The sequence below is a fragment of the Chlamydomonas reinhardtii genome, chromosome 10 (assembly GCF_000002595.2).
Source record: "Chlamydomonas reinhardtii strain CC-503 cw92 mt+ chromosome 10, whole genome shotgun sequence".
In the NCBI taxonomy this organism is placed as follows: Eukaryota; Viridiplantae; Chlorophyta; class Chlorophyceae; order Chlamydomonadales; family Chlamydomonadaceae; genus Chlamydomonas; species Chlamydomonas reinhardtii.
The window spans coordinates 284,457-309,330 of NC_057013.1; the positions used below are offsets into that span (position 1 = coordinate 284,457).

Consider the following 24,874-nt stretch of genomic DNA (forward strand, 5'->3'; position numbering starts at 1 on the left):
GGAAGTTGCCACGGTCGCGTTCAGTCGACGCCGACGAATTCAACCGGATGAGGCAGACCATGGACCAGTGCCGCTGACCTTGCCCAGTGTCCCGTTCTGAAAAAACTCTTAGCAACGAAAATGGTGATATCAGCCATAGTTCAAGGTTTGCGGCGGCAAAGAGAAATTTGACTGACCGCGAGCGCGGTACTGTTTCGACTCAAACACTTCACTTAGAAAGTAGTCAGAGCTGCCATGGACAAGCTGTTCCTGTCCGGACTGCTCGGGCGGAGGAAGGAGCCCCCGCCGCTGACTATCGACAGGTATTACACGGCAGCGCGTTGGGTTTCGCGTTAAGAAGGCGCAGACAGAGCTTGTCAAAGGCCTGAGAGCGTGCTATTGCACCTGGGGCAAGCGCGGGGTAGCGACTGGCCTGGGCTTCGCCCCGCATGCGTCGACGGCATGCGGCTCGGTTCCCTGTAGCCTGGCGGCGTTGAAGTATGTCGGCGAGCTTGGCATAGGGACCGCAACTTGGTGATGTTGTGTACTCGGTGGAAAATCTGCGCGCGTCCCCTCACGCGTCGTCCCCCCCACGGGTCCCGGGTTAAAACACCTCCCCTTGATGCTTTCTCGCACCCCTCTTACCCCCCACCTCCTCCACCCAGCTCGGCGGCTGGCGGCCGGGCCTCGCCCAGCCCCGGTCCTAGCCCCGCATCACAGCAGCAGTTCGGGGCCGGAACTGGGGGTGGCAGCGGCAGCACAGCCATGCTGTATAGCAGCTCTGCAGCGGCCGCGATTGCGGGCAGCGGCGGCGGCTCTGCCACCACGGGCTCAATCCTGTCAGCGCTGTACGGCGGGAGGCCGCCCGAGCAGCTGCTGCTGGATGCCGCCAGCTGCGACCTGGTGCTGCTGGTGGCGGACGAGGTGTCAGTCACGAGAGCGGTGCCGGTGCACAAGGAGGTGAGGGTGGTGCGGGCAAGCGCAAAACAGACTGCCCGTGTTCAGGGTAATTGCGTGCGCCATACCAGGGGCCGACCAGTGACGCGTGAATCCACACGCTGCAGGTGTTGCGTGCTCGTAACCCGGGCGGCTATTTTTCGCGGCTGCTGGCGGACCCGGGCTCCTTCCCCGAGTACGGCGAGGGCGGCAGCGCGCCGGCCTCGGGCGGGGCGGTCATCACCGGGCACCTCATAGGCAAACCCATCATCCGCAGGTGAGGGCCGCGGGGCTTGCTCGAAATGGTGGTGCGTGGGGCGTAAAGGGCTGGGCATGAATGGTCGGGGGTGCGTTTGGGCCGCCATGCACCGCACCTGCTAGGCTGATCCCCGCCCACACCTGCAACCCCCGCCCCCACCTGGCAGGACGCAGTGGGCCTGGCCCATGGCCTCTGCGCTGCTGGGCTTCATGTACCGGGACGTGTGCGAGGTGACGTGGGGCCAGCTGCCGGCGGTGCGGCTGGCGGCGGAGGAGATCGGGCTGCGAGGCCTGGTGGGTGACACATCAGGGACAGGGGGCAAACGACAGCGGCATGAGGCAGGGCCAGTGCGGCCCCAAGGGACGGATGGCCACGACAGCAGAGGCCACCACAGTTGTGTTTGGGGCTGCTGCTCGCCAGGATTCTCTTCCCGGGGGCTTGCCGCCCACACCCCGCACCCCACTGCTGGCCCCCCGCTGCCCTGCAGGTTGAGGCGGTGGACTACCTGCTGGACCCGCAGCACCTGCTGCCCTGGACTGCGGCCGACCTGCGGGCGGCGGCGGCGGCGCTGCGGCGGCACCAGCTGGTGGAGGCGGCGGACCGGTACATGGCGGCGTGCAGGGCGGCGGGTGAGGAGGGAGGGCGAGGCCTAGTGCTGTCGTCTTGAGTCCCAACTGTGGCCGGACAGCCCGCCGAGTGAAGAGGAGGCGGTCAGGAAAGGGTGACGCGTGGTGCAAGGGCTGTGGCACTGGGCTGGGCATGTAGAGTTCTGGCACTGCACTTAGCCTGCATCAGTAAACGAGTCCTCCGTCTCTTGTGCCCTCTGCCCCTGCAGGTGTAGATGAGAGCACGCGGCTCGCCAACTTTGTATACCACGCGCGACAGGTGCGCAGGCACACCTCGCTGACCTTGCCAAACACCGGCACTCCAGGCACGGGGCCATGCGATGCTTACCTCTCCCTCGACATCCACCTGTCTCACCCCTCTCCCACAGGCGCGGCCGAAGTTTTCCAGCGCAGTCCCCGCCTCGCCCAGTGGCACCGGCCACCACTCACCCGCCGGCAGCTCCCTGCCCGCCATCTCGGGCGCCTCCCCCATTTCCACCACCTCAGGCGCACCCCCTGACGAGGACGCCGCCTGGGGCAGCCGCTTCGCCGGCGGGGGCGGCGGCTCGGGAGCCAGTGGCCAGCAGGTGAGCGCCAGTGACCAGTCCAGGATCCCTCGGCCATCACGCCAAAGGGGCGTGGTGTGTTCATGGAGGTTTTGGCCGCGTGCAGGGCTTCGGCCATGGAACTGATTTGGAGCAATGCTCTCGGGCGCTGCGCGCATGACGCTGCTGTCTTTCCCACCCCGACTGAGCCCCCGCATCCTGACCGTGTGTACCCTATCCCACGCTCCTGCACAGAGATTCCGTGACGCGCGGCTGGGCCTGGACCTGATCGACGGCGTGCTGCGCTCCGTGGCGCTGGACAGCCGCGTGCTGCGCGACCTGCTGCTGCCGGGCCGCCGCAAGGACTACGTGCTGCTGGCGGGCGCAGCAGCCAACAGCGGCGCGGCGCTGGGCTCCGCCATGGGGCTGGGAGGCGGCGCGGCAGGAGGCGGAGGCGGGCCGCCGGGCGTGGGTGGCATGGGGCACGGCCGCGCGCGGCGGCTGTCGAGCCTGATGGTGGGCAGCGGCAGTAACCTGGCGCCGGCGTACGGGGTGGGCAGCCCGGCAGGGGCACTGGTGTCGCCGCCAGGGGGAGCGCTGCGGGCGTCATCGCCGTTCGGGGGTTACGGCAGCGGCGCCGCCTCACCGAGTCCGGGTCAGGGCCGGCCGCAGACACCGTCCAGAGCCAGCCTGGAGCTGCCGCTGCTGGGCAGTCGCATTCGCACCATGATGGCCATGAGTCCGACAGTGGCTGCGGGCGGCGGCGGCGGGCCACCGGGTGGCAGCATGGAGAACGGCGGCGTCGGCCTCAGCCCCACGCCCATCACCGGCACGGCGGGGCACCCGTACGGAGGCGACCATGACCGGCTGGACCCGTGGGACGCCCTGGAGCTGATGGTGATGGTGCCGGCGGCGCGCATGACGGCGGCGCTGGCCACAATGGTGGAGCGGCAGCTGGACGCGCACGCACCGCAGCCGCTCTTGGGCCCTGCGGCGGCAGCGGCGGCAGCCAAAAAGGTGGGACAGGCTGGGGCGGGTGGTGTGGAAAAGGGAGGTGTATGAAAGGGTCATGCATTGCAAAGACAGACACGTGCTGCCCCTGAGTCTGCCTCACGCCTGCCCCTCCTGGAATGTGCGTAGGCCCAAGAGGAAGCCGCCAACCGTGGATTCAATCCCTTCTCCCGCCTCACTGGGGTGCCCGGCCACGGCTGGGGCCGTGACGGCAGCGGTGGCGCGGGTTCACCGGTCTCAGGTGGCGGCGGTGGGGGTGGCATGAATGTGGTGAGTACATGCGTATACGCAGCATGCAGCCTGCCTGACTTCCTGTGTGGCTGTTGTATTGTGCAATATCCGTCTTTGCCTTTTTTTGTAGCGGCTACCCAACATGGTCCTCGCACGGCCCTCCTGGCATGCTCCTCCCTCAGGCGCTGTCCAGCTCGCTGTTCGTGCCCACCTCCTCCACTGCACCACCTAGCCCCAACCCCGGAATGCTGCACCGCGCCGGCTCCGGCAGCACCCACCTACACGGCTCCTCCTCCGCCAGCACGCTGGCCTCTGCCGCCGCCGCCACCGCCTCGTCCCACTACGCCGGGCTGCCCACCTCGCTGCACGCCCAGCTGCAGCAGCCGCTACTGCAACAGCCGGCGCTCCACCAGCTGCCGCCAGCTTCCAGCCTGGGCCAGCAAGACCAGCTCAGTCTGGCCCTAGCACTGGACATGGGCGTGGGCAGCGGCGGCGCAGGCGGCGCCGACCCGGCGGCCGCGGCGGCCGCGGCCGCGGCGGCGCGGCTGTTGAGCAGTGTGCTCACGACGCTGGGGGCCATGGAGCAGGCGCACTTTACCGTCCGGCTGGTGAGCGCCGGGTTCTGTGTGTGAGGTGGGGCGCGCATTCTGCATACGGCAGCGGGCATTGCATGCGGCCGCCGTTTGGCACGAGGGCAGGTGCAGAAGCCCTGTTGCGTACATGGATGTGCTCCGCCGAGTTTTGGCTTATCTTATGTGGGGCGCCGGCTGTCCTCTGGCGTGCAGGACGCGACAACGGTGTCCCAAGCGGTGGCGTTCGAGCGGCGGCGTGCGTCAGTGGACATCTCCGCGAACCAGCTCAACGGCCTGGCCGGCATTGGTGGAGGCGGCGGCCATGGCGCGGGTGGAGGAAGCGGCGCCGGAGGCTCCAAGGGCGTGATGGGGCCGGCCAGTCCTCGTGAGTGCGGGGCTTTGCTGTGCGTGTGCGACTGGGAGTGTTGCACCAAACTGCGTTGCGTGACGCAGCTGCATGGGTACGGGATGCGCTGCGGCCATGGCATATGTGGGCACAAGCGGCCTTGAACTTGCGTTGAGCAAACTCTGCTCACTGTCCCGGCCCCTAGGCGAGTACTTCATCCCGCTGCCGGAGCACCCCTGCGGAGCCATTACCATAACACTGCCGGTGAGCGCTTAGGGCTGAGGAGGGGCTTGGGCAATTCACCGCCATTTGTACCGCATGGGCTGGGCTAATGACAGCTGACTGAGCGACATTCTGCAAAGTGCTGCTGGCACCAGTACTGTTACTCGTGCGGCCGCCCTCCTCCCTGGCGCGCAGCTGGGTCTGGTTCTGGTGGACTCGGCGGTGATGGACGCCATCAGCTGCGGCGCCGGCGCTGGAGGCCTGCACTCGGCGGGCGGAGGCGGAGGCGGCGGAGAAGACGACAACGACGGCGGCTCCCGGCGCTCCAGCCTGGACATGCGACCGGGGGCGCGCCAGAGCATCGAGCGCAACCCCTCCAATGGCCGCTCGCATTACGCACAGGGCAGTGCTGCTGATAAGGCCTCCGAAGCGGGGTCTGTCTACTGCGGCGGCGGCGGCGGCGCGGGCTCGGTGCACGGGGGCTCTGTGTATGGCGGCGGTGGTGGGCCGGGTGGCGGCACGTCGTCGGCGCGTGTGGCGGCGCTGATGCCGCACCTGCTGGGCTCGGCGGCGGCTCTGTCACAGCTTATCAGCGCAGTGTCGCTGGTGACTCAGGTGCTGCGGGTTGCGGGTGAGCAGCACGGCGTGTTCGCCACGCCGCCCATGCGCGCCAGCCTGCGCATCAGCAACCCCAGCGCCTCCATGCTGTCTGTGCTGTGTCAGGTGCGTGAGAACTGGCAAATGCTGGAGGAGCGAGTGTTTGCTTGGCTTAAGGCCCCGATCCTCGTAACCGAGATGATACACTCCAGTAGTTGAGTTTACCGTATCCTTCCTAACCCCTGCGTCGCCGCCGCCTCCTTGCACCCCGACAGACCAACACCTACTTCGCGGTGGAGCCCCACCACAACACGCTCTACGTCCGCAAGCCGCCCGCCGACATCATGCGCCTGCTGCAGGCCCTGCACTCAACGCTGCCCATGAAGGTTGGTGCCGCACCACAATTTCCTGACACCATTACGCATGCCTGTAAGCCTTGCACCAAGCGAGTGGCTTGAGGGCCAGGTGTCCGCTGCAAGGGCAGTACGGTGCTTGTCAAGCTGCTAACATACCATCCGACCTTCGTACCCCTACCCTTTCCCCCCTCTCTCTTTCTCGTCCCAGAGCCGCGGCAGCAACACCTCCATGGCACCCTCCACCACGTTCACTGGCGGCGGCGGCGCGCCCGGCACACCGCACCTGGGTGTGGACATGGGCGTGTCGGTCGTGGCGGCGCGCGGCGGCAGCACAGTCGCCGGCCATGGCCTGAGCAGCAGCTACAGCCCCAGCGGCATGCGCGCCCGCAGCAGCATCGACCACGGCCCGGGCGGCATGCGTCCCGGCACGCCCAGCAACCCGCTGCCCCTAGCCGCAGCCATGAACGCAAGCGGCAGCAGCCCGGGCGGCGCGTGGGTCGCGGGCGCCCCCCGTCGCGGCAGCGTGGACCTAGGGCGGCACAGCACAGGCGGCCCGTTTGTGGTTGGGCCGGGTGGAGGCAATGTTGGTGGCGGCGGCGGCGGCTCCTCGTACACTAGCGGTACTCCGTATGGACAGCTGGAGCGGTTGTTCCCGGGCTGGCACATGCACATTGTGGAGCTCGCGCCGCCGGGTGTGATGGTGGACGAGTTCTAAGATGGATTAGGTGGGGTAGAGCAGGTAACATACGATCATTGCAGCATGCTGCGCGTGATACGTGCAGGCTGGTTGCACCCTTGAACATTTATGATACCACCCAACGGGTTGGATAGACATGGTGTGCAACTGCATGTTCGTCCAATCAATGATCCCACTGAGTGTGAGCTAGTGTGCTCGGATGCAAGCATGTATATTGAGTGTGTGTCTACCCGTATGGGCAAGCTTAAGCTTACTGAAGTAAATGTAAATGTGAGATATGCGAGATATGTGAGCGACGGTGTGCTGCAATTATCCAGAGCCTTCAGGGCCTTGGCGCTAATGCTTTCTTACCGACGGGGGGATGCAGGGTTTGCTGCCTCTGCCTAATCTGAGTAGAGATCGATATCGCAGCAAACCATGACCGGCAAGCAAGCCAACCGTGCCCTGCTTTTGAGACATGGAACGTCGTTATTGCCCTTTATTGCCGACGTCATTGCGAGAGTGCTTGCTCTCTCTCGCTTGCCATTTCCTTGGACAATCTCCCCGCCCACGTGTTGTAGAGCACTGCGGCCCAGTCCATGGGCCCGCTCTGCACAGTTGGCGCTGCAGTCCAGAACGGTATCACCGAATGCCGTTGCAGCATGACGCCATGGAATTCAACTCCCCAACTGGCAAAACTGACGAGGGTGAGATTTGAACTCACGCCCTTTCGGACTAGTAGCTTCCCACCAGAAATCTGGTTTGTGCCTGAAACTAGCGCCTTAGACCGCTCGGCCACCTCGCCGCAGGTGATGAACATGGGGCATTTCTTCGGCATTGAGGTCGCAACTTTACTTTACGGACCCGCGTCATTCCACATCCGGGCCCTGCGGCAACTGAGCCTCGCATCTAACCGTGAACATGCAGCACGGCTTCCTCAGTACGATTGGGAGCAAGGCTAGCTGGCAGCACGACCAGCCCATATGCACCGACATGGTACACGCTCCTACCAGCTGCCTGCTCACGCGCCAGAACGCACGTGCCATGCCCACACACGGTACCTGCACCTGCCACGACTCATCTGCCCACGGCACCAGCTCCTAGTCCAACACATCTTGACTCATGCATTTGCGTGACTGCCCATTATATTCTATCCAAGCAACAAAGGTTGCATGATCGTAAGTCAACCCCCGTATATATGCAAGGGAACTGGCGCTCAATGCTCATGCGCTCTCATGTTGTCACGCCTTCCCGTGTGCTGATGTAACCCGCACGTGCCCCGCTGGTCTGCCTAGGTCCCTTGCTCCGCGGACCAGCAGAACAGGCGGTCGACGGACAACACGTGCTCCGTCTCGGTAGTTTACAATTCTTCGGCGGCCTTACGTGGCTGCTTTGACGGGTCTTTGACCCTGAATTCGCTAAATGCAAGGTCGTTCAAGTAGCTCAAGCAAAGACAAGCTTGCTTGAGCTCTCTCACGCGCTAACCTCGCCAAATCCGCATGGGACGCGGGCCAGGCCAGATACCGCCCACCAGTCTAGCCTGACCGCTAACGACTGGCGCCCAAACACACGAGGCTAAGGCAACACAGCATACACGATACACTAGGAAACGCGGCGGCCTGAGCCCAGTCAGACGGCTCAGCCACCCGGTCCTACGAACACAGCACATGACACACGCTGCTGGCACGACCGGGAACTCCCCTCACAGCCCCTTGCGGAACCCCGGGTCTTGCCCTTCTGTCTGCCGTACGCGCATTGGCACAGCTAAACACAGCACGGTGACACGACATGCTAGGTAACCCGCTGGGGCGTGACAATGTGTATCACGCTCATGCCGACGTGCAAGGGTCCCATTGTACAAAATTCAAGAGCTGGGCAACGATTCGGGGCAGATTGCCCACTACTTTGGGGGCATGGGCCCCTGCAACACGGTAAGGGGGGTTTCACACGTGGCATGCGAAGCCGCAACCGGGTCGAAGCCGACCTCAGAACTGACCCCGAAACCGACACGCGTGGCGGTGGAAAAGGCGGTGGAGGTGACAGTGAAGGTGGCGGAGGTGGCGGGGTCGAGGGCGGGGGGTACGGGGGTGCTGGTGGAGGTGGGCGAAGCCTGGCACATTTACCCGCACTGCTCAGAAAGCGACACGCGTATACCGCCACAAGCTCGTCGTTGGCAGGGTCGGGCCCAGGCCCTCTACCAGAAGTAAGGAGGAGGCCGGGTGGTACAAAGGCCCGAAAAACAGGGCGGTAAGCCCAACCCACCCGTAACGCACAGCAGGGCCCGGCGTATGCTTGAGAAGGAGGGGCACCAGGGGGCACATGGCGTACGGTAAGTGCTGCGCTTGGGCAGCTGCTCATTATGCTCAGCATATAACTGGCGCGCTCCGGCTGCTCTTACCTACACCGAATACCAGCTTGGCGCTCCTAACGACGGCGTCCATACCGTTGGCCGCCCGCGCCCTGACGTCCAGCAGCTGCGTCTCGCCGTGCAGGCCGCCGCCCACGTACCGCATGTCGAGGAACTTACTGATTTGATGAATCAGGACCTGCAAGTACAGGAAGACAGTCGCTTGCGTGTCACCGGCACGTCTTGCACGCGATTTCTGCGGGTACCGACGCAGCGCATGCATGGGCATGCACCAGCCGCCCTAGGGAATGTCTGGTGTACACAGCTCACTTGTGCAGGGCCCGCTGCTGCAGCGTCCTTACGGGGAGGACTGTTGCACGGCGCATATTGCGAATGCCTCCGCTTGCATTCGGGCCGCTGGCGACCCCACCAGCCACTCCAGATGGCCGGCATTCCGCACTACTCATGTCCATTGCACGTTTTGCATGGCTGCGCACCCATGCAGCTTGTTGGATATCGCTCATCATTCGCGTTCACAAGCTGATCACACCCGGCATGCCTCAACCCAAACACATGCAGCCATTCCTGCGTGCGGAATTGCGAGACAGTGCCAGGCTGTCGATGGATGGACTAGATGGACCCGCGGCAATGTGGCATTTATTCAACGGTGTCGTTGACCCCGTGGTCCTGCGCCTGACCACTCACGTGCAAGGCCAGCCACAGCGGCGGCCGCCTTAGGAACACCTCGTCCTTCGACACGACCGCCATCCCGTTCCTGCGCGCACCATGTGTGGGGCCGCGGGGGAGTGACTGAATGGGAAGACATCACCAATGGCGTTCCTGGATAAGCGCGCTGCTATTGCTTCGACAGCACCAGCTGGGGTAGTGTGTGCCGCAGCTGCCAAGTACTGGACACGGAACCCTACTGTATGGGACCCATGAGACGCACCTATGCAGGCGTGTGTTGCGTTGTCGCCGGGCATGAGGTAAGACCGCATGGGCGCCGCGTCGTACACGCTGCTGCCGCCCGGCCCGAGAGCCTCCATGGCTGCTCGCGCTGCCGCTTCGGAGAGCGCAGTGGGTGTGACGCCGCCACCGGCGCAGTACCCGGCTTCGAAGTTCAGCTGTATGATGAAGGTGCGCAGAGTGCTGACGTCAATCCCAAACAGGCCGTACGAGCACTGCCAGAAGAAAGGCGTCGTATTCGCCATACAGGTCCCGCACGTCATCCGCCTGGCGGCGTGGGGATAGTTGCGACAACGGAGGCAGGAGACCGTTGGGGCACGGGTTGCAAGAAAGAAATGGTGCGTGCGCCTAACAGCTTGCATAGACCGAAACAGGGCGGTGGGCACGAGTTGCATGCGAGAATGAGATGCCACGCAAAGTGTGCTGGCATGGATTGTGCCCCGGCAGCCGAACAGGCCACGGTTGAACCTGCTGGGGCCCTGCTGCCTTCTCACCGACTCGCCGAACCACGCCTCCGCGCTGCTGCCTGCCTGCTGCTCCGTGCAGTTCAACTTGGTCACCGCTGCGAGCAAGTCCTGCTGCGCGCCCTGCACCACCTGTTTGAGATGCGGGCAGCAGGTCCGCATGCGCACACGCGCACATGACAACGCGCTCGGGAGTTGCAGGTACCGTGCAGGTCATGCAGACGGCGCGCATACCCAGCAGCATGCACCTACCATGCTAGCCAAAGCGACTGTCCCGTTACTGAACAGGGGGATGAAGGAGTTGATGCTGTCCACCCGCACGCACCGCCGCGATGCGGCGTGTAGCTGGCAGTCCACTGTGGCGTTGATGCCGGGGATGGCAGCCCCCCAGCCACGCAGCAGCGCCACAAAGTCCGGCGTGTTGTAGCCACGGAAGAAAGTGCCGCTGCCGCCACGCACCGGCTGCAGCGCGCGCCCCACCTGCAGAGCATTTGCGGAATAATTGTGTGACCCAGGCCGCACACACATTTCATGACCGGCCTACAGGAATGCCGTGGAGATCACGCAGGGCGCCGAGCATGGAAGAGCTCTCCGAACCGGTGCACAGGGCATCCATGTGCAACAGAAAGGCATGCATCAGCACGAAGAAGGGCCCCTCGGGGCCGGAGCTATTATAGTCCAGGCGGCCCTCCAGCTTGTACAGCGCTGTGCCCGGCGGCTATGGCAGTGGCGAAGGAAGGGCGGGGCCGAGGGGAGGCGCGTCCGGTGGGAGGCTGGCACCTGGGGGGGGGGGGTCTTGCGGCAGCACGCGGCCTGAGGGCAAGGCGTCGGTGGGCGGTGGGCAACAGTCATAGCTCCGCGACTGTCCGCGATGACTCCAATTCGCTTGGCGTCAGCGTCTGCCGTGTCAAAGGTGCAAGTTTAAAGGAGTGCTTGCAATGCCACGGTCGTTGCTGTTGTGATAGTTCATTGGTTGCGTGTGGTGGCGCCATACCGTGGGTAGGAGCTTGTCTAGCTAGTGCAGATAGAAGGCAGCGAGTAATTCTGAAACAAAAGAGAAGCAGCGCGACCATGCGTGCTAGGGTGCACAAGGTTCTGGTCATTTTGTGTCCGCGGCCTCGTGCCCGCCAGTGGGGATGCTATGCATTCCTTTATTCGACGTCATGTGAGTTTTTTGTGGTACAATAACGTTGCGCTCTGCAAAGATCACAAATGCAACAGCTGCGACTTTCGCTCGGCAGTGATCAAATGCAGCTACCCCTATCATCTCAAGTCAGCTCTTGACATTCTGAAAGCCTCGGCCTATCTCTTGACCATCGGCTTTCCAATCCAGCATGGATCCAATCCACGCTTCTCCACATAGCGGCACACATCCTTATTGCTAAGCCACACCTCAATACATGCATACCTGACTTAATTAAAATTGTCTGGATAGGGCAGGACCACTGTGCGGGTTGCGGACCCAAGACCCAGAGGCCAGAGCACGCGTGCACGAGCCCAGAAGGCTCATATGATGCACATGGCACGGTTGCATATAATGGTGCTAATGGGGCGTTGCAAATACGAGGGGGAAGTATTTGCGGGTGTGAGCGTGCGGCGCACCCCGGTGGAATACGGCACATAAGGTTCTGGCTCCCTCCCACGAGTTGTGTGAAGCTACATGATAGCGTTTGGTTCTTCTATGCAATACCTCTTTACGCATCGCATCGAGGGCGTGGCGAAGCGGACCTTGGCTTGGGAGTTGGGGCCAATCGATGGGATTGTATGGTGCGTCAGTTAGGACTGCACTCGCACCAACACAGGACTTTTCACTGTTCAGTGCCAGTGGTGTTTGAGCGACATTACTGCTTCTCTCTTCTCTGTTGCTGAGGCGCCAACTCCAAGAGTATACAAATGTCGGACGTGTCGGATACTGCGCCGGATAAGTGGACTACTGAGCACGTCCTTGCATTCCTTAAGCAGAATGGACTGGAAGCTATTTCTGCGGTGTTCCAGGAGAACGAGGTCACAGGCAAGTGCGCGCGACATTCGATCGACTGGGCCAGCTTGTAAATTTGCTTGCGTTCTGTCCCAGAACGTCACTGCGACACCTGATACAAGTGATAAAGCACATGCATGCCAGCAGCAACAACACAACGAAACCAGGGGCGCGAGTGGGGTGTAACGATGCAACTTTTCTGCCTGCCTGCTTGGACCTGCGCAGGCCTCGACTTGATCCTGCTGACGGAGGGCGAGCTTAAGCACATGCTGGGCATCACCAACTTGCAGGTATGGAACTCTGCTCGAACAGGCAAGCACACTGTAGCTTTTAGAAACCGTGTCGGTTTCCCCCTGAAAACGGCGACGCTTTGGCCATTGCGTGTCGCTTTACACGCTACCGCCCATACGCGCCACCTCAACGCCCCCGCATCAACCCCTTCCACCGCTCGGACCACCACTCCCCTCAGGCGGCCAAGGTGAAGTCGCTGGTGAACGCGCTGGCGCCCAAGCCGGAGCCGGTGGAGGGCGAGCCCGAGCCCATGGAGGAGGACGGCGCTGGCGCCCCGCTCAGCCCCAGCGAGACGAGCGCCACCGCCGCGCGGGCCGCTGAGGCCGAGACTGACTTTAACGCCGCGGCGGTGAGGCAGTGAGGGACGACAAAGAGGAGCAAGTTACGGGAAGAGTGGTTTCTGCGAGTCGGCAGTAGAAAGCGCTTGCAGCCACAGCAATTGCTTGCATCTTGTGCTGATTCTTGACCTCGGGTCACGCGCCACTGATGACGGTTTGCTGCAGGTACCGCGTGTGGCGGAGAGCGCGGAGCGGGAGGATCACGGCGGTGACGAGGAGGAGCAGGAGGACATGGCGCGTGCCGTTGTGACACGTGCCGTGTCGCACAGCCAGGTGGGTGCCGAGGCATCCGCTGGGGTACAGCCTGCGTTCGGCGCAATGCGTGGCCACCCGTTACGTGCCTCCGATCTCGGTCACTCGATCAGCGCTGCCCCTCTGCTATGCCTCACGATCCCTGCCCCACCCTGCCCTGGTGTGTCGTGCAGCCACGCGCCGTGCCCAACGCCACTGCCACCACTATATCGCACGCCCAGCCTGCCGCCGTGCTGCCCACTGGCACCGGCAACATCACGGTGGGGACACGGCAGCCTGGTGCGCCAGGAAGTGCCTGGCCTCAGCAAATACTACTGCCATACGTACCGTCTGTGAAGTCCTGGGTATCCCTCGTCCCATCCCCCACTCCTCTGCAACGCGCTCCCCCATGACTGATACAACCGTTCGCATGAATGGCTACCCCCCCCCTTGGGATCTTATCAATCCGCTCCCCATGAACGGCCACCCCCACCTCGCCTCCTCCTGCCCCCTGCAGCTGGATGCTGACACCGTGGGCCACTACCAGCGCGCCACCGCCGCCATCAGCGAGCTGGAGGCCGCGGGCGTCGCGCAGGCGCTGCCGGGCGCCCGCGAGCGGCTCAAGTCCACACAGCAGCGCCTCAAGCTGCAGGCGAGGCGGGCTGGAGGGGTGTGCGGCGAGCGGGACGGTTGGGGGATTTGGGCGGGGGAACTGGGGGTCGGGATAGTTGGGGGGCGGAAGGGCAGGAGGGGGCCAGAGGGACCGGAGAGGGCTGGAGGACAAGGGTTCAAGGGACGACACCATCTGAGCGCCACACCTGCGTTTGCTGAACATGTGTCTTCTTCATGGTGCCTTGCAGAAGAACAAGTTTGACGAGCTGGTGAAGGAGGAAGAGGAGCGCACCCAGAAGCTCGGCAACGTGAGTGGCAGCGCATTGTTGAAGCCGAGGCAGGGAGGGAAGAGTTGGCGCACTGAGAGCGCCGGCCGGGCGCAGGCACCGCAAGCAGTTCAGGGTCCGGCAATATCGCTGCCATGCAGCTGCCGCCCTCTCACCCTTGGCACCTATCACCTGTGTGTCGTGACAGCTGGAGGCGGGCAAGTGGTACCCCGGCAAGTACCTGTTCGGTGCCAAGAAGCGTGAGGAGAAGCTGGAGCGCAACAAGCGAGTCGGGCGGAGCGGAATGCCGGAGGCAGGGAGGGTTGTTGTGGGCCCAAGCCCAACGGACGGGACCCTGGCGGAGGCAGAGGGAAGCAGCATGCTGGGGGCCAAAGGAGGCAGGGAGCGGGTGGAGAGCAATTGGGTTTCAGAGGAGGCGGGATGAGGCGGGACGTGTTGGGCAGCCGCCCCGACTGACACCAAACCGAGATGGATGCGGATACTACCTGCCCTGGTCTGACTCCGGCCTCCTGCCTGCCTGGGTCCCAGGGAGAAGCTGGAGACAGTGACCAACAAGGTGCGGGCGGCGGGTGCGGAGCTGGAGCAGCTGCATGTGGAGGAGGCGGCGGCGCAGAAGGAGGTGGCGGAGCTGGTGGTGAGTGGGGGCGTGTGTGCGCGATGAAGGGCGGGGTGTGTGTGTGAGACGAAGAGCCATTGTTACACAGTTGGCGGGCGCAGAGTGCATTTGACGCTGTTGGGCTAGAGCACCACCGCCATGTGAATGAGCTACTCATTTGGAGTCTTACACGCCCGCAGCCCACCCCTGCACCCGCTCATCCCTACGTGTCACCCGCACCCACCGCCCCTGCACCTCGCCTGCTTCCGCCCGCGCCCGCCCTTAACACACTCATACACACACACACATACATACCGCTGCATCGCATACACTGTCTTTGCGCAATGTCTTCCTTGTGCTCTTTAACACACACCGCCAGGGCAAGTGCAAGTCGCTGGACGAAGCGCGCACCTACGTGGCCCAGCTGCTGGAGAACGTGTTCCTGGGCGGCCGAGTGGGCGACGCCACGGAGAACGCGCTGGAGGTGTGTGGGTGCGCGGTGGCGTGTGTGTGTGTGTGTGTGTGTGTGTGTGTGTGTGTGTGTGTGTGTGTGTGTGTGTGTGTGTGTGTGTGTGTGTGTGTGTGTGTGTGTGTGTGTGTGTGTGTGTGTGTGTGTGTGTTGGAAGGGGCGACACGGAAGCAACCCAGTACAAATGTGTGCAAGTGTGTACATGCGGTTGCCGTGCGTGTGCGTGTGCACCTCCCTGCTGTTCCGCTCCCCGCTCTTCCCTACCCCACCCGGCCGCCGTTTTCTACCTAGCCATTTCTTGAACCACCCGCCCCCGCCGCCCACCCTCCCACCAGTCGGAGGTGGCGGGTCTGGGCCCCAAGCTGGCTGAGATGCGGCGCTACAAGACCGTGTACAGCCAGGCCTACGAGCTGATGCGCGGCGCCACCAAGGCGCTGGAGCAGGGCATTCAGCTGCTGGAGGCCGCAAGCAGTGAGTGCAGCAGGCAGGGAGGGAGCGGCGGGGGGGGGTAAGGGTGGCGGTGTCGGGGTGTGGGGGCGAGGCAGGGCGCCAGCGCTGTCGTATAGTCGGTGCGCACAAGAGGCGGAGGGCCAGAGGCGCGTCCAGTTTGTGCCGCAGCTCTCCTCGCTGTGGGCTCATCAGGTAGTGTGGGCACAGCGGCTGTGTCCACGCACTCACATATGCCGTACTCAACCGACCACAGGGATGGCCACGGTGGATGTGGTGGGCAGCGCCATGCGCGGCCCCCGCGGCCAGTTCCGACCCACCATGGGCAGTGTCATGGTGCGTGGTGCGTGTTGGCCGTGTGTGTGTGTGTGTGTGTGTGTGTGTGTGTGTGTGTGCGGCTCTCGCGTGCGTGCCAAGACATGCTGGGAGCTGTTGCATGGGTGTGCGCGATACGGAGGCGTCATGGCTGCTGGTGCGGGGCAGCGATTGCAGCTGCTCGCAGGGCACGTCACGTCTGGGGCTGCAGGGCGGCGATGGGGTGGCATCTTGTGTGCCCCAGGCACCAGGGTCATGACACGAGTTGCCTGGGGTTCCCTGATCCCCGCACCCGTGCCAACAGCACCCCGCATCTGCCTGTTGGTTCGCCACACCACGCCACACCGCGCCACACCGCGCCACGCAGGTGGACATGGTGAAGCGCTCCCAGATGCGGCAGGGCATCCAGGTGCGTGCGTGCGTGTGCTCGCGGGTGCGTGCGTGCTTGCGTGTGCGTGTGCGTGTGCATGTGCGTGCATGGGGCGATGTCGGCGGAGCGGCGGCAATGGCTGTAGATGCAGTTGCTCTTGGGGTGTTTGATTTAATGGAGTTGGGTTAGCGCACAGCAGCGGGTGGCTGGTGGGAAGGACATCCAAGCACGTACGGTATGTTTGTACACGCGTGTGTGTTTTGTAGCACTCCGCCTCCATGCTGCACTGGTCCACCGCCTCCGCCGCTCTCCTTCCCCTCCCCACAGCTGTGCAAGCAATCTGGCGAGCTGGCGGTGAAGGCGCGGCAGATGATCCCGGACATGCCGCGGGTGCAGGTGGAGAAGGTGAGAGGGTGGCACCGGGCTGTGTCACGTATGCAGCAGTGGGCGCGGATGTGGCAGAGCATGTCCGTCAGTACTCACTTAGTTTGGGTGGTGTGCGGATAAGCACAGCTCGCTCAAATGCGGGGGGCTGCAGACACAGGCCTCCGGCCTCTTCCTCTCCATGCATCGGACTCGGCTAACCCTCCGTGTACACGCGACCTCCCTTCCATCATGACTTTCATTCCCACGCCCACAGCTTCAGCGGCTGCGCATGGGCTTCGGCCTCATGGATGTCGCCTTCGACAACATGTGCGTGAGGCGCGGTGGGAGGCAGGAAGGGAGGGAGGGAGGGAGGGAGGGAGGGAGGGAGGGAGGGAGGGAGGGAGGGAGGGAGGCAGGGAGGCAGGGAGGCAGGGAGGGAGGGAGGGAGCCAGGGAGGGAGCCAGGGAGGGAGGGAGGGAGGGAGGGAGGGAGGGAGGGAGGGAGGGAGGGAGGGAGGGAGGGAGGGAGGGAGGGAGGGAGGGAGGGAGGGAGGGAGGGAGGGGAGAGAATAATTACACTTGGTAGTGGCGAAGCCACTGATGACTAGGGCTGACAAGCCCTAGTGTTGGGAGGGGGGAAACGGGGAAAGGGGAAAGGGGACAGGGGAAGGGGGAGCTGAGGGTAGGCGGTGCATGGGCTCCTTCACATGGTATCGTACCTTAGCTGCCTAGCACCATGGACTCGGTTATTGAAGTTGGCCCATGCCACCATGCTGAGCGTGCTGTCCAACTCCCACTGTACCCTCATCTGCCTTCCATCGCAACAGGATCTCGGACATGATCGTGGCCGCCAAGATTCGCCGCATGCTGGGCGAGGTGCGTGCCAGGTCCTCGGCCAGTCTGCTGCTGCCCCTGGGTTTGCCGTACGGGCGTGTGTGTGTTCACTGGTGACAGTACAAGAGCAGGGCATGGGGCATGTGGCATGGGGCTGCTGGGCCAGCCAGCGTGGCATCCATTCCGCAACACAACCCGCTCCCACACCTTGGCGCACCTCGTCCTCCCCTCAGGCCCGCTCCGTGCTGAGCGACGTGGCGTACGGCGAGCGCTGGCTGCAAGGCTGGATTCAGGGCCGCATTGACGCCGACCTGAGGTCAGCCGCGACAGCTCGCGGGGGTCGGGCTGGGCTGCGTCGCGTTTGGGGACGAGCTGGAGGCGTGCTTTGGAGGTCTGGGGGTGGGCCACCCCACGTCCAGACCGGAAGCGCACCAAACCCAGGCATTAGAAATGCATGTGACTACGGATGCTGGGGAGTGGGGAAGGGGCAGCGGCACGTCTGGGAGGCTCTCGCGCGCGCTGATAGCTGAAAAGGGCAAAGCGTGTCTACCCACTCTTGTGGTCTCGTGATCCTGGAAATCAGGGCTTGTGCCATGTGGTAGACACACACACACACACACACACACACACACACACACACACACACACACACACACACACACACACAGGTCCACTGAGGCGCTGTTGGCGGCGCGGCGCCAGCAGCTGCACGCGCACCGGGCAGGACTGCTGGGCGCCTGGATTGAGGCGCGTGCGCGCGGCGCGGTGGTGGAGGCGCCCGTGGCCGCGACCGGTGTGCCTGTGTACGGCGGCCCAGCCGCCGTGCCGCATGGCTACGTGGTGTAGTAGTGGCTGCGGCGGTGGGCGGTGGCGGAGCTGGACCTAAGGTTACCGTTTCAGGCGCGTGAGTGTTCGGCCACACGACTCCAGCCGCCACGTACGGCGGTGTACAGGCTGCAAGATGGGACGACACTGCTGACTGGGAGCGCCGCGCAGGTCCGGAGGTGCACCGCATGTGACAACGCTGGCTTCATCTTACTGGGTACTGCAAGGCGTGGCTCTGACAACCACAAGGATTGCGCCGGCACCTTGCACTGGACGCATGCGACTGCTGTGCACAATGGAAATGAAATGAATGCATGTTCCGGGCAGGGTCTGCATATGGACCGCTTTGCGCGAAAACCTATTGAACGGTTGTGGAACGTCGGCAGACAACTGGGGAGAGGGTGGTTTCCCTTCGGGCCGGAGATGGTCCCTCTTGACCTGGGTGCTGGGCACCCTTGCTTGGTCGGACTGTCCCTTCCTTGTAATGTCGCAATCATATGGACAGACGGTGATTGAGCTACTTGCATGGCTTTCCATAAAACTACTGCCAGTTCCGGGATGCACAGGTAGCCGACTGCAATCCTGCAAGCCGGCACACCGTCACGGTCTGCGGTCTGTGCCGGCGAGCATAGTGTGGCACGGTGGGGATTTACTGCTGTATGGTTTGTTGCCTGATGTGCTTGTGCTTGACAGCGGGACGTGGCTGGACACATGCTGGGCGGTGCCTGTACAAACCGACTCAGGCTCTGTCCGTGAGATATGGCGGTTTTGAAATCTTCGGCATCAGACATTACACCAACGTGGCGTGGCGGCACACGGGCACAGCCTCTTATCCCCTTGAGAGGCAGGCCCTCATTGGTCACTTGTCCTCCAAAAGGTATCCGACATTCAAGCCAGCACCATCAAGAGTTTAATTGAATTGCCATGACATTACAACCCGCAAGCACGAACTGTTAGGTGATGTATGCGAATCCACCACCGGATGCTACACAACACCTCAATTTGCCTGAATCGTGGGCGCTTGGCCGGTCAAACTCCGTCAACAAGGTCAATAAAGTAACATGGTCTTTTCTGTGACTACCTCATACCTGCTCATACGCATTGGCACGTGACTCGCACCCGTGTACTCGGTGGGACTGGATCTGATGAGCTGACTTGCGCATGAGGTATTTGGCGTGACGTTCCTGGGCTTTCTATCACGCCGGCACGCAGACGAGCGAGAGCTCCAAACCTACCAGCGCCGGGTTGGAGTCGTCCACCGAGAACATCTTCTCGCGCACGTCCTTGCGCTTCACCGCGTTGATGTCCGTGGACAGCACCTGCTCGTACGGAGGTCAGGAACAAGCGCCAGGCAAGTTCACAACTGCCCCGGCCTTCGACTCTCGGCAAACGTGTCGGGCTTGCAGCGTAGTGCCCATTTGCCCCGTTGCCACGGCTTCCAGCCCCGGCAGCGTGCAGTTGGCAAGCCACGCGTACCTTGCTGAAGCTGGTGCGGAACTGCCACACGTACACCACCTCGTCGTTGGCGGCGATGACGTGTAGTTGGTGATGGCCAGGTACCTGACAGGCGCAGCCGCGGGCGTGCCGCGGCCAGCCGCACCCACCTCCATGCCGAGCGCCATGCCAGCACCTACGAGACAGGAGTTTGTGCCGTCAGCTTGCAGGCCCTTGCCGTCTCGTGTATGCGCTCCTGCAAGGAATCAAACGCCATGTGCCCACATACCCCGTGCCATGCCGCCCCCTGCGTGCGGTCCACACTCAACAGGTAGGCGTGACGGACGAAGGGTGTCGGCTAGGCAGTTGTGTCGGGCCTGTAGGGTGCACCGAGCAGCCAGCGGCAAGCACAGTGGTTGCAGTGGCAAGGGACGGGCTGCACGGCTGGGGCTTTATTTGTCATTGGCATTGCAGGCTGCGGAGACTACTCCCAGCTGCTATGCCATTGTGCGCGTCACGATGCCGCGCGCCTTGGGACCCATGCCCCGTCAACAGCAGCCACAGCCACACATATACACACACACACACACACACACACACACACACACACACACACACATACACACACACACACACACACACACACACACACACACACACACACACACACACACACACACACACACACACACACACACACACACACACACACACTGCTTTCCGTAAACGGTCTCTAACACACACGCACGTACGCACGCACGCACGCACACACGCACGCACGTACCTGATGCCCAGCGCCTGGAACACTGCCGCGCGGACCACGTACGCGTCAAGCGGGACCGCCCCCCACCACGGGCCCCCCAGCGACCGCACGCTCGCACTGGCCACATCAAGCAGCCTGCGGCGGCCGGTCAGCACGTCCTCCAAAGCATAGCGCCCGCCCCACAGCACACTGTACAGCGGCACCAGGCACGCTAGGCACAGGCAGGCCAGCAGCCGCGTGGTCCACGGCGCCCCGCGCAGCAGGCGGTCCACCGGCACCCACAGTGTGTGGTCGTACATGACCGGCGACACGCAGCCGCTGCCCGCGCCGCAATGTACGGCGGCGCCCGCCCGCGCCTCCCTGCTCAGCTGCAAGAGGACCTCCACACGTGGCGGTGTGCGCGGCGGGTGCGGGTACTGGATGTCCACCCCGACTACCACAAGGGCCGGCCCGGACGGGACCAGCCAGCCGCACATGACGCGTTCCAAGTCGCGGCGGCGTTGCGAGTATGCAGTCTGCGCGGTAAGGCACATTTGCAAATCGCAATCATCAATTTGTCGTCCAAGCTTGCACTGTCAGCACTCCCCAAAGATCTGGTGCACTGCCAGCACTCCCCAGTCCACGCGCCTGTACACCTTCCATCATCTGTAACCCCGCAGTTAGGCGCGAGGCGGCCCCAGATATCGTGTTACCTCGAAGACCATGTTTGGCGTCGTCATGTTTGATACGTAGAAGGACTGGTCAGGGTCACGAAGCCCGCTGCTGAGCGCCACACGAGCCGTGCCGCCCACCCGCAGCATCTGACTGCGTCCCTCTGTGAGACACGGTACGAGGCAAGGCAGAAGGCAAAGCATGGTATGAGACAAGGTACAAGGTAAAGCACAAAGCTTCAACGGTAAGATGCTACCGAGCCTACCGAGAGAATTAAGCCACCAAAGCCGGCGCACGATGGTCTCGGCCGAGTTGTAGGCGACGGCCTCCTGGACCAGCGTAGGCGGATCGATGTAGATGTCGCCAAACTGATGTCCATCAACTTCATGTGTTACGCGAAAGGCTAAGCCGGACTGCTCCGCCTGGTCCAGCAGAGCCTCAGCATCTGCGCGCGCGACGTTACTACACAGCAGCGACTCTATGCCATACTTGCTAGGATCATCTCGTATTCGTGACAGCCCCTGGTCGAACTGCGTTTTAAGTGCCGGCGCGACGGCCTCTTGAGCGACTTGTGGTTGCGACATAAGCCGGTGAGGCGCAGAATGAGGTGTTATAATTAATTCTCACGTTTTCGGGTCCTGTCTGGCCGGCGCGCAGGGTGGGTGTTGGGGCCGGGTTCCGATCGCGGGTCCATTCGAGCGCCACCACGAGCTGGCTGTCCCTCTCTCACCTTTTTCCAGCCGACTCCAGACATAGGGCGCACACAATAAATATGATGCGCCATTGAAAATGAAGCGTCGCAAGCTTGGATAAATGCCGCGCAGCAAGCGCCGACGAGACGAGGACAAGGTGAACGGTGCGCGGTTGCGAGGTTCAGGCCCCCCTGCTGGCCCACCACGCCCCCCGCAGCCACGGCTGCGGCGGGGGGCGTGGTGGGCCAGCCGGGGGGCATACCCACGGGGCATACCTGACGAGGCAGCCGCAGACCCTTGGGCTTGGTTGGGGATTTCTACAGGAGTCAATCAGACCGGCAGCTGGCGGTTTGCGAACTACGCTACTACCGACGGCGTAGACTTCTGTGTTGGTATGCACCGCCCTGACCGCCCCAGCGACGACGACGTGAAGGAGGAGGAGAAGGGTCTGCGGCTCACAGTACAGCAGCTGCTGGAGCTGTGCCTGTACGGTGTGGACCCTGGCGTCCGCACCTACTTCACTACCGCCAAGCAGCGCTCGTATCTTACGAAGGCAGGGGCGGCGTCAGTGGCCGAATTCCTTAAAATGGCTTCGTTCAGTTGACGAAACAGGCTGCCGCCGCTTCGTCACCCCCAAAATTTTTCCGGGGGCTCCGCCCCCGACCCGCACGATGTCGACACCGACACGACACGCCCACTCCTCCCCTGCTTCCCGCCGACCCAACCTGGCGCGACCATCGACAGCGTTTACCGTCGGTTACGAGGTAACATGTGCTTTCGCAACTTGCGCTACTGACTGCCTACTCTCGTGCCGCCTGCAAGCCCACTCCGCCTTCCGCTCTGGTCTAAGTACGCATTAGTTCCGCAACACTCGTCAATAACCTCACTCTCCCGCCAGGGGAACCCCTGTCTCCCGCCGTCAACACCCATAGATACAGCCCTTTGAGCCTTCTTACCATATGCCACGCAGGTTTCGGCCGTGGAGTAGCCCCTGGAACCCCCTGTCCTTGGCCACAAGTGGCCGAAATCCCAAAAATGTCTTCGTCTGTTTGCCGAAAGACCCCCCAAGATCCCGTGCGTTTTGGCCGAAATTCCAAGTCAAGCTCAAAAAAATTTCGTCCGCCAGAGGCCTTTTTGGGCAAATTTCGTTCCGAACGAAGGAAGATACGAGCGCTGCCGCCAAGGGCTTCCACCGCATGCGGAGATGGGTGGCGGCCCTGTTGCCCGAGGAGCTGGTGGACAGGCTGCTGCAGAGCGGCGCCATCACCATCCTGGAGCGGGACATGGATGGTGACCTGGTGGAGTTTGTCAGGGTGGAGGGGCCTGCGGACCGGCTGCAGCGGCAGCGGCAGCAGTACCGCGCAAACCGCAAGCAGCAGAAGGGGCGGAAGCGACGGCAGTGGCGACAGCACGGCAGCCGCTGGAAGCACGCGCCTGGCCGCCGCCGCCGCCCCAATGGACGGCAGCAGGCGGCGACACGTGCGCGGCGGAAGCAGCGCAGCCGCTTCTACAGCTGCTCTGGAGCGGGCCACCGGCAGCAATGCGGCTACAACGACCGCCGCCGGTGGCAGGAGTGGCAGCTGAACGCCAACCTGGCGCTAACCACCTGGCAGTCGAACATCCCCAGCACCCGGGTGCTCACTGTCCAGGAGCACGACCTGCGACTGCGGTGGCTCTTCACTGGCCCTGGCGCCGCGCCGCCCGGCCCTGGCCCTGGTGGCGGCGGCGGCGGTGGCGGCGGTGGCGGTGGGCTGCCACTACCACCACCGCTGCCACAGGGGCTGCGGCTGCGTGTAGTGGACATCCTGGTCCACTACTTCAACCCGCAGCAGCGCAAGAAGCGGCTCGAGGTGTACATCCGCAAGCAGCGGGTGATGCACCGAGAGGCCCGCAACTTGACAGGCGGACGGCCCAAGCAGCAGGTGTTGGTGGGCTGGGGAAATGGCAGCGCGGGGTGGAACTCGCGGATCAGCCGCAAGGGCCAGCCGCCGCGGAAGGAGTTCGTGCGCCTGCTGCGTGACCACTACGCGGCGCACGTCGTGATCGTGAATGAGTTTAGGACGAGTCGGGTGAGTAACGATGCTGGGAAGCAGCAGGGACAGTTGGGACAGAGGGACCTCTCATCACATGGCCAGCTCGTGTGGTGGCCCCAAACCTGCATACCCCTGCACCGCACACAGGTTTGCTTTAAGTGTGGGCATATGGCGCTGCAAGCCAGGCTCAAACCTGGCATGCGGAGGGCTCACGGCGTGCAAGTGTGCAACCACTGCGGCACGGGTGGGTGAGTGGTGCAGGCTTGGTGCAGGTTTGGTGCAGGTTTGGGGCAGGGTTGGTACAGGTGCAGGTTTGGGGCAGGTTTGGGGCAGGTTTGGGGCAGGGTTGGGGCAGGGTTGGGGCAGGTTTGGGGCAGGGTTGGGGCAGGGTTGGGGCAGGTTTGGGGCAGGTGCAGGTTTGGGAGACCCTACCCTTCCCCATACTGCCCCGCTTGCCCACAGAACCGCGATGTGAACAGCGCCTGCAACATGCTCCCGCTGCTCGTCCTGCAACTGCTGCATGGTGACGACGGCCGGCCGGAGGTGTTTGGAGGCCGGCCGCACGCCGATGCCGACGCCGATGGCGGTGACCAGCAGCAGCAGGGGAGAACGAGGACGAGGACGACTAGTCCAGCTGCTGGTTGCAGGCGTGCGGCCCCTGGCGCTGTGGGGATAGTCGGGCTGTCACAGCGCGTGTGTGGAAGTGAGACGCCAGGGGCTGCAGTTCATATCGTGATAACCCGCCTTTGTGGCGGACAGGGGGGATGAAGTCCCGCCCTTGGGGCGTGCTAGGAAGACGGTGGAGAGGAGACCCCTACGCCGTGTGGGGAGGTTGGACTGGATGTGGAGAGACTCGACACAGGGAGATGCGTGCGCAATGCCCCGCAGTTTAGAGCATGTAGAGCAAGCCCCCGCAGTTTAGAGCAAGCCCCCCCCCCCCCCCGCGATTGCGCCGCTGGGGGCCATTCCGACGTGACTGTCAACTCGCGATTTTGCCCGCATTCTACCCAAATCCTTTGTCACATGTGTGAAGCTATCGTTGATGAATGTAATTGTGAGCAAATGTACACGTGGGCTCGCGCGGCACCCGCATTAGCCCCGCAGTTTAGAGCAACAAACCCCCCCCCCGCTCAAAATTATTTCTGGGGGGTTTACCTGACTTGGGCTGGCTGGGCCCCCGGGGGGTCGTACCTCCTGGAAATGCGGGGCCCGGCGGGGGGGGGGGCTTGCCT

General features: G+C 63.3%; 5 protein-coding genes across 6 annotated transcripts; 3 read left to right on the top strand and 2 right to left on the bottom strand.

Moving 5' to 3' along the window:
• Positions 1 to 107: 107 nt before the first annotated feature.
• On the top strand, positions 108 to 6,879 carry CHLRE_10g419850v5 (uncharacterized protein). The gene is made up of 15 exons (XM_043066444.1): positions 108 to 302; positions 645 to 939; positions 1,044 to 1,192; positions 1,341 to 1,467; positions 1,662 to 1,803; positions 2,010 to 2,059; positions 2,169 to 2,366; positions 2,580 to 3,341; positions 3,465 to 3,605; positions 3,749 to 4,174; positions 4,352 to 4,523; positions 4,690 to 4,748; positions 4,902 to 5,429; positions 5,579 to 5,689; positions 5,868 to 6,879. The coding sequence occupies exons 1-15, from the start codon at positions 235 to 237 to the stop codon at positions 6,372 to 6,374; spliced, it is 3,735 nt and encodes a 1,244-aa protein (XP_042919841.1). The 5' UTR covers positions 108 to 234; the 3' UTR covers positions 6,375 to 6,879.
• A 2-nt stretch (positions 6,880 to 6,881) lies between these two features.
• Positions 6,882 to 11,397, bottom strand: CHLRE_10g419900v5 (uncharacterized protein). 2 transcript variants are annotated; one of them, XM_043066445.1, is made up of 9 exons: positions 10,893 to 11,397; positions 10,365 to 10,592; positions 10,143 to 10,244; positions 9,863 to 9,915; positions 9,632 to 9,745; positions 9,388 to 9,457; positions 8,734 to 8,881; positions 8,490 to 8,527; positions 6,882 to 8,256 (listed from the first exon to the last, which is right to left on the bottom strand). In XM_043066445.1, exons 1-9 carry the CDS (start codon positions 10,962 to 10,964, stop codon positions 8,236 to 8,238), a joined length of 846 nt encoding a protein of 281 aa, XP_042919842.1. In that variant the 5' UTR covers positions 10,965 to 11,397; the 3' UTR covers positions 6,882 to 8,235. The 2 variants fall into 2 exon arrangements, with proteins under 2 accessions (XP_042919842.1, XP_042919843.1); XM_043066446.1 differs by lacking the exons at positions 6,882 to 8,256; positions 8,490 to 8,527 and adding an exon at positions 9,013 to 9,267 and having other exon boundaries at positions 8,852 to 8,881; positions 9,632 to 9,806; positions 9,880 to 9,915.
• Positions 11,398 to 11,767: 370 nt separating this feature from the next.
• Positions 11,768 to 19,349, top strand: CHLRE_10g419950v5 (uncharacterized protein). The gene is made up of 18 exons (XM_043066447.1): positions 11,768 to 12,123; positions 12,316 to 12,380; positions 12,560 to 12,730; positions 12,885 to 12,992; positions 13,145 to 13,231; positions 13,468 to 13,602; positions 13,811 to 13,870; positions 14,037 to 14,113; positions 14,378 to 14,483; positions 14,824 to 14,928; positions 15,249 to 15,384; positions 15,617 to 15,696; positions 16,043 to 16,084; positions 16,373 to 16,450; positions 16,686 to 16,738; positions 17,238 to 17,286; positions 17,478 to 17,560; positions 17,913 to 19,349. Exons 1-18 carry the CDS (start codon positions 12,006 to 12,008, stop codon positions 18,088 to 18,090), a joined length of 1,731 nt encoding a protein of 576 aa, XP_042919844.1. The 5' UTR covers positions 11,768 to 12,005; the 3' UTR covers positions 18,091 to 19,349.
• A 2-nt stretch (positions 19,350 to 19,351) lies between these two features.
• On the bottom strand, positions 19,352 to 21,497 carry CHLRE_10g420000v5 (uncharacterized protein). The gene is made up of 6 exons (XM_043066448.1): positions 21,183 to 21,497; positions 20,959 to 21,080; positions 20,288 to 20,781; positions 19,833 to 19,880; positions 19,546 to 19,699; positions 19,352 to 19,388 (listed from the first exon to the last, which is right to left on the bottom strand). The coding sequence occupies exons 2-4, from the start codon at positions 20,983 to 20,985 to the stop codon at positions 19,862 to 19,864; spliced, it is 540 nt and encodes a 179-aa protein (XP_042919845.1). The 5' UTR covers positions 20,986 to 21,080; positions 21,183 to 21,497; the 3' UTR covers positions 19,352 to 19,388; positions 19,546 to 19,699; positions 19,833 to 19,861.
• A 1,180-nt stretch (positions 21,498 to 22,677) lies between these two features.
• CHLRE_10g420050v5 (uncharacterized protein) lies at positions 22,678 to 24,706 on the top strand. Its single transcript, XM_043066449.1, has 3 exons — positions 22,678 to 23,678; positions 23,790 to 23,890; positions 24,105 to 24,706. Exons 1-3 carry the CDS (start codon positions 22,806 to 22,808, stop codon positions 24,115 to 24,117), a joined length of 987 nt encoding a protein of 328 aa, XP_042919846.1. The 5' UTR covers positions 22,678 to 22,805; the 3' UTR covers positions 24,118 to 24,706.
• The last annotated feature ends 168 nt before the right edge of the window (positions 24,707 to 24,874 follow it).

Bases quoted from the DNA above. Each gene is read 5' to 3' on its own strand.
- CHLRE_10g420050v5 (XM_043066449.1), top strand. From the start codon at position 22,806: ATGCGGAGATGGGTGGCGGCCCTGTTGCCCGAGGAGCTGGTGGACAGG. The intron at 23,679-23,789 runs GTGAGTAACGAT...CACCGCACACAG, and splicing joins ATGAGTTTAGGACGAGTCGG to GTTTGCTTTAAGTGTGGGCA.
- CHLRE_10g419850v5 (XM_043066444.1), top strand. From the start codon at position 235: ATGGACAAGCTGTTCCTGTCCGGACTGCTCGGGCGGAGGAAGGAGCCC. The intron at 2,060-2,168 runs GTGCGCAGGCAC...CCTCTCCCACAG, and splicing joins TTGTATACCACGCGCGACAG to GCGCGGCCGAAGTTTTCCAG. The intron at 2,367-2,579 runs GTGAGCGCCAGT...GCTCCTGCACAG, and splicing joins CGGGAGCCAGTGGCCAGCAG to AGATTCCGTGACGCGCGGCT.
- CHLRE_10g419900v5 (XM_043066445.1), bottom strand. From the start codon at position 10,964: ATGACTGTTGCCCACCGCCCACCGACGCCTTGCCCTCAGGCCGCGTGC. The intron at 10,245-10,364 runs GTAGGTGCATGC...CATCTCAAACAG, and splicing joins CAGTCGCTTTGGCTAGCATG to GTGGTGCAGGGCGCGCAGCA. The intron at 9,458-9,631 runs GTGCGTCTCATG...TGGTGCGCGCAG, and splicing joins CGCAACACACGCCTGCATAG to GAACGGGATGGCGGTCGTGT.
- CHLRE_10g419950v5 (XM_043066447.1), top strand. From the start codon at position 12,006: ATGTCGGACGTGTCGGATACTGCGCCGGATAAGTGGACTACTGAGCAC. The intron at 15,385-15,616 runs GTGAGTGCAGCA...AACCGACCACAG, and splicing joins GCTGCTGGAGGCCGCAAGCA to GGATGGCCACGGTGGATGTG. The intron at 17,561-17,912 runs GTCAGCCGCGAC...ACACACACACAG, and splicing joins CGCATTGACGCCGACCTGAG to GTCCACTGAGGCGCTGTTGG.
- CHLRE_10g420000v5 (XM_043066448.1), bottom strand. From the start codon at position 20,985: ATGACGACGCCAAACATGGTCTTCGAG. The intron at 20,782-20,958 runs GTAACACGATAT...CTTACCGCGCAG, and splicing joins CGCCAAACATGGTCTTCGAG to ACTGCATACTCGCAACGCCG.